This window comes from Tasmannia lanceolata, unplaced genomic scaffold (assembly GCF_043159265.1).
Source record: "Tasmannia lanceolata isolate RefF3 unplaced genomic scaffold, GAP_Taslan_0.1 ptg000018l, whole genome shotgun sequence".
Lineage (NCBI taxonomy): Eukaryota > Viridiplantae > Streptophyta > Magnoliopsida > Canellales > Winteraceae > Tasmannia > Tasmannia lanceolata.
Genome location: NW_027518695.1, coordinates 48,363,282 through 48,369,342, shown reverse-complemented (window position 1 = coordinate 48,369,342; position 6,061 = coordinate 48,363,282). Strand labels below are relative to the sequence as shown.

At 42.2% G+C, this 6,061-nt stretch overlaps 1 protein-coding gene across 1 annotated transcript; it reads left to right on the top strand.

Moving 5' to 3' along the window:
• Window positions 1–499: 499 nt before the first annotated feature.
• On the top strand, window positions 500–5,849 carry LOC143851058 (receptor-like protein kinase 7). The gene is made up of 3 exons (XM_077360379.1): window positions 500–1,621; window positions 2,339–3,853; window positions 5,006–5,849. The coding sequence occupies exons 1-3, from the start codon at window positions 568–570 to the stop codon at window positions 5,383–5,385; spliced, it is 2,949 nt and encodes a 982-aa protein (XP_077216494.1). The 5' UTR covers window positions 500–567; the 3' UTR covers window positions 5,386–5,849.
• The last annotated feature ends 212 nt before the right edge of the window (window positions 5,850–6,061 follow it).

Here is a 6,061-nt window from a genome sequence, read left to right as displayed (position 1 = left end):
CACCCAATGTAGGATGATTCACACCCCCATTAACGTGAATTGCCCTAAAAAAAGTGTTAAAGTGTGATGCTTTTTGACGTAAGGGTGCGAATCATCCTACAGGGGTGCGAATTTATCATCTTCCTTATTACATAATGGGACCCACCTTTGGCTGATCCGGACCGTCCTAAGGTCAAGCCCATACTAAAGCAGAATACAAAGAGGGCGTTTAACATCAAAATCAAGTGAGTGAATCTCTGCTCCTTGTTGCACTTTTCCAGAAATAAAATCAAGGGAAATATTAAAAAAAGGGATATGATGAATTCGCACCCACTGTTGGATGATTCGCACCTCTGTTACACATTAAAAATCTTTAGTCTGCCACAATTCAAGTTCCAAGTGGTGCGAATCATCCTACACGGGCGCGAATTTATCATTTACCTAACAAAAAAAAGCCGCCCCTTTGACTGTTGACTACAAACAAAGATTACGGTCCCATAGTCGTGTTATATTCGGACTCACTTCTCCGTTTTAGCTTCCAAGCTCTTCTAAGTGCCTTGCAGAAGATCGTCCTCCGTTCCGAACTAAATGTCGGACCGGCACCGAAATCATCCGATATTTCTCTCTCTGTTACAACTCCTCTTCTGTGTTACCTATTTCTCAGGCGTCAGATCAAATGAGAACGAGCTTCACATACTTCTACAGTTGAAATCCGCTCTTGAAACTTCCAACTCAAGCGCTTTCGAAACCTGGAGATCCGATTCCTCCCCTTGCAATTTCACCGGAATCACCTGCATTTCAGCTCAATCGGTAATCGGAATCGACCTGAACGGAAGAGGTTTGGCCGGAATTATCCCCCTGGATTCAATCTGCAAGCTTCCATCACTCCAAAAACTCGCGATCGGGTTGAATTCCTTGTACGGAAACGTGAGTGGCGATTTGAAGAACTGTAATCAGTTACAGTACTTAGATCTTGCTTCCAACAGATTAACTGGAACGGTACCGGATTTATCCAATCTCACCGGATTAAAGATCTTGAATCTCTCAGCCAATGGATTTTCTGGCTTTTTTCCATGGAATTCACTGAGAAATTTAACTGATCTCTTAGACTTAAGGCTTGGAGATAATCCGTTTGAAAAGAGTTCTTTTCCAAATGAGGTTTTCAACCTTAGAAAGCTGTATTGGCTTTATTTGTCTAATTGCAGTCTCCAAGGAGAAATTCCTCAAGGAATTGGAAATTTGACGGAGCTTGTAAACCTAGAACTCTCTAGCAACCATCTCACCGGAGAGATCCCGTCGGGAATCACGAAACTTTTGAAACTTACACAGGTTGAACTCTATGAAAATTACCTGGTAGGGAAGTTCCCGATCGGATTTGGAAATCTCTCGAATCTCGAGTATTTTGACGCTTCATCAAATTCTCTGGAGGGAGATTTACAAGAGCTGAGGTTCTTGACCAAGCTCGTTAGTCTGCAACTCTTCAACAATACTTTCTCCGGCGAGATCCCGATGGAGTTCGGAAATTTCAGAAGTCTAGTAAATCTCTCTCTATATTCGAATAGGTTCTCTGGTTCTCTTCCTCAAACGCTAGGAAGCTCGTCGGAGTTCGATTACATCGACGTATCCAACAACTTATTCACAGGTTCTGTTAAACAATCAATTACTGCAAAAGCTTAACTGGTTAGGCCCTGTTCGTTTGAGATTGTGACAACCAACTGTAATCCCCGCAGCTGATTATTGGACTCAAAATTTATGTAATTTTGACTCCAATAATCGGTTGGGAGCTCACAATCAGTGGTCATAATCTCAAACGAACAGGGCCTTAAGCTGGTTAGAGTTTGTGTTAATTAATTACTGACTTTTTATATGGTGTAACGAAAAGTACTATACTGTATACACCATAGGATGATCCAATCCGTCCACTTGATAGGCCAGAACGTAAGTAGGCTTTGCCCCAAAAATCATTTCCACAGTATGATCCTAACCCTCCGATCTATATATGTTTCCTTAATATGCAATTAATCTATAGATCGAAGGGCTACAATTATCATATGGAATTTTTCGGCCCAATCAATTTAAATTATTGCCATCAAATGGACGGTTTGGATCATCCTATGGTGTAAGCAGTACAATATTTATGTTAAACGAGAAATTATATGGTGTACCATCCTTGATATTTGATCCAACAGCAGCTTCTCAGAAAGTGAGCTGCCCTTGGATCAAATATCAAGGGTGGTACCCCACGGTATAGTTGTAAGGCCTTACACAATATAAAAACTCAACGTTAAACAACCAATTACTCCAAAAGCTTAATCTGTTATAGTTGGTGTTATTAAATCATTTATTTATACTTCAACAGGTTCAATCCCGCCGGACATGTGCAAGAGAGGCAAGATGACGAGATTACTCATCCTCTACAATATGTTTTCAGGCCAAATCCCAGACAATTACGCAAATTGTAAGACTCTGACCCGTTTCCGTGTCAGTAACAACAATCTCTCAGGCCAAATCCCCTCCAAACTCTGGGGATTACCAAATCTCGACCTCATCGACCTCAAATTCAACCAATTAGAAGGTCCAGTGACCTCTGACATCGCAAATGCCACATCAATATCCCAACTCTGTATCAGTAACAACAAATTTTCCGGCAAATTACCACCGGAAATTTCAAAAGCCACATCTCTCTTTGCCATAGACGTGAGCTTCAATCAATTCTCCGGCGAGATTCCGTCAAGCATTGGACAATTGAAGAACCTCAACCAACTCTACCTACACAAAAACATGTTTTCTGGACCCATACCTGATTCGTTATCCTCTTGTCGTTCTATTGCACAAATAAACATGGCAGAAAATCTTCTCTCCGGGCAGATACCACCCAGCTTGGGCTCGTTAAAATCTCTAAACTCGTTGAATCTCTCAAACAATCACCTCTCCGGCGAGATCCCGTCGAGTCTCTCGTCTTTAAGACTCAGCCTCTTAGACCTTTCAAACGACAGATTAACTGGCCCTGTTCCTCAAAGTCTTTCTATCCAAGCCTACATTAACAGCTTCGCCGGAAACCCTGGCCTGTGTAGTCAGTACAACCCGTACCTCCGGCCATGTTTGTCAGATTCCGGCAAGTCTAGACAGGTTAAAACCCTAATCTCTTGCATTTTCGCCGGAACCGCCCTCTTGCTGGTCTTATTCGGTTGCTTCCTCTTCTTGAAGAAACGGAAAAACGATAAAGAGAGACGCTTGATAAAACGAGATTCTTGGGATTTAAAATCGTTCACAATTTTGAATTTTACAGAACAAGAGATCTTAAATTCTGTCAAAGAAGAGAATCTGATTGGAAAAGGTGGGTCAGGGAATGTTTACAAAGTGGTTTTGGGGAGTGGAAAAGAGATTGCCGTTAAACACATTTGGAACACAAATTCCGGCACAGGCGGGAGAAGTAGTTATCCGATGTTGGAAAAACGGCCGGCATTTTCGCCGGAGTTTGACGCGGAGGTGATGGCATTGAGCTCGATTCGGCATGTGAATGTTGTGAAGTTGTATTGTAGTATTACGAGTGAGGATTCGAATCTTTTGGTGTATGAGTATTTGCCCAACGGGAGCTTGTGGGACCGGATGCACACGTGTCAGAATCAGAAGGAGCTAGAGTGGGGGACCAGGTATGAGATCGCATTAGGGGCCGCCAAGGGGCTCGAGTATCTGCACCATGGGTGTGAAAGGCCGATTATACATAGAGATGTGAAGTCTAGCAATATACTGTTGGATGAGTTTTTCAAGCCGAGGATTGCTGATTTTGGGCTAGCTAAGATTGTCCGGGCGAGTGATATGGGGAATGATTCAACGCACGTGATTGCTGGAACACATGGTTACATTGCTCCAGGTAAGATTTTAATATATGTATATTAAGCCCTCTTTGGTAACCATGAAAAACGATGGGAAATGACATATTCGTCACCTTTTCTTCACCGGTCCACACCCTTTAAAGTTTAGAAAGAGTAGTCATAAATGGACTAGAATTGGCTGAACGGGTGTTGGCTCTTCAGCATAGAGTCATGGGTTCGCGCCCCAGAGGACACGAGTGTTCGAATCCCACCCACTTGCCCTGATGCACGTGGTTTGTGGGCCACTATGTGCATCCGTATGGGAATAGTCCTACTCCCGAAGGGCGTGGGGACACCCTGCATCATCAAAAAAAAAAAAAAAGAGACTAGAATTGGGTGGCCCATTCTATATATATTAAAGTTATATATAAATAGGAGGAATGCTATATTCACAGGTGCCCTTCCAAAATAAGGGGCAAAGGGGGGGCCTGTTGGTCCAAAACACATTAAAGGCAGTTATGATTGCAATTTTCTGTTGTGGGGGGGGGGGGGGGGGGGGAGGGAAGTCGACCCCCACATATCTTAAATCGACCCCCTATGTCTCTTTCTCTGTCCTATACGCCTCTCTCTAACCTAGAGGAGAGAGAAAGACACATAGGTCAATTTAAGATATTTGGGGGTTGATTTATCACTGCCCTCTTCTGTGCTATGCCATTTGACCAATGTGGGCACCCTTTGCCCCTTATTTTGCAAGGTGGCCACTGAATCTAGCATTCCTCCATAAATAGACAAGAAAGAACCCAACAAAGGTAAAAGCGAGTCAAGTGAGTTTTTTGTCCTCCATTCAGGACTCAAATTCATCCAAAGTAAAGCTTAGTAAACTTGGATGAGTCACTGGTAGACTTAGTCTGAGCTTTCCAATTTGTAGCTATTGCTTTTGGTTTATTAACAAGTTCTTTACTTGATCAAATAGTTAGAATGGTGTTCTTCAACACCGATCCACCTGTTTCTTTTATTTTCAAATGTCAAGCAGAAATTTGTGGTGTTCGCTATGAATTCTCGGTGTGAGGCAGAGTGGCAACTTTATTTGATTAGTTTCTTTTTTTTGGCCAATGATGGGTTACATTTCTTAATTTTGGTATATAGTTGATGCATATGAAGCCCCCCTAATCTACTAATCTATTTCCCCCCACTTTTTTCGTGTTTTGAAGAGTACGCATACACTTACAAAGTGAACGAGAAGAGCGATGTTTACAGCTTTGGAGTTGTTCTTATGGAGCTACTGACCGGAAAAAGGCCAATCGAGCAGGAATTCGGCAACAACAAAGATATAGTCTATTGGATTTCCAGTAGAATGACAAGCAGAGATAGCGTGATGGGTTTGGTTGATTCGAGGATTCCAGAAGCACATAAAGAGGATGTGATTAAGGTTTTGAAGATTGCCATTCTGTGCACGGCTAGACTTCCATCATTGAGGCCGTCAATGAGAACTGTAGTGCAAATGCTGGAGGATGTTGAACCTCACAAGTTCATCACCATCACTGTAAAAGATGAGAAATTGAGGGAGAACAAGGAGAAGGCCGTGCCTTAGCCTCTGATAAATTGTATTAACAACTTACAAAAAGCTCATGCACCTCTTTATCCCTAAAGAAGGGGTGTCCTAACAATCCAACAGCTATTCCATCCCCACTTCCACTTCGGTATTGACACCACAGTAGAGCTACAAGGAGTGTTGTTGAACACGGTGACTTGCTCGAGGAATCAAGCCACCGCCGACAAGTCAGGAGAGCAGTTTGGGCGTGCTAGAGCCGTTGCTTGAATGAAAATATCGTTTAGATGGAAATCCTAGGGAAGTTGTGTAGAGGATAATAGATTAGTAAGGTACGTAATGCAAGCACAAAACTTAGTTATAAAGGGCAAAATAACCTTTTGCCGTATGGTAATGCAAAATCACAAAACACGCCTATGGTTTTAGTTTTGTATAATTGTTTGTAGTTTGCATGTAAAATCTGGTCTAGTAATTAATAAAGTTGATCAAGAAAACTTAGAAATGTTTGGCTAAGGTGCATTTACCTTTTTTGGGAAAAGAGGAAGCATTGCAATGATAATAAACAGATGAAGATTTTTGGTTGACGTGCTCTCTCTCTTTCTCACAAGAAGTTTGGAGGCCTGTATATTGTCCTACCAACGGTGGATGATCCTCGCATCTTGGTCAAGTGTGATGAAGTAATTTTAAAATGGCTCCAAGCTGTTGATTACACCTTAGG

Coding starts and splice junctions, on each gene's coding strand:
- LOC143851058 (XM_077360379.1), top strand. CDS start 568: ATGTCGGACCGGCACCGAAATCATCCGATATTTCTCTCTCTGTTACAA. Junction 1,622..2,338: donor ATCCAACAACTTATTCACAG/GTTCTGTTAAAC, acceptor ATACTTCAACAG/GTTCAATCCCGCCGGACATG. Junction 3,854..5,005: donor ACATGGTTACATTGCTCCAG/GTAAGATTTTAA, acceptor CGTGTTTTGAAG/AGTACGCATACACTTACAAA.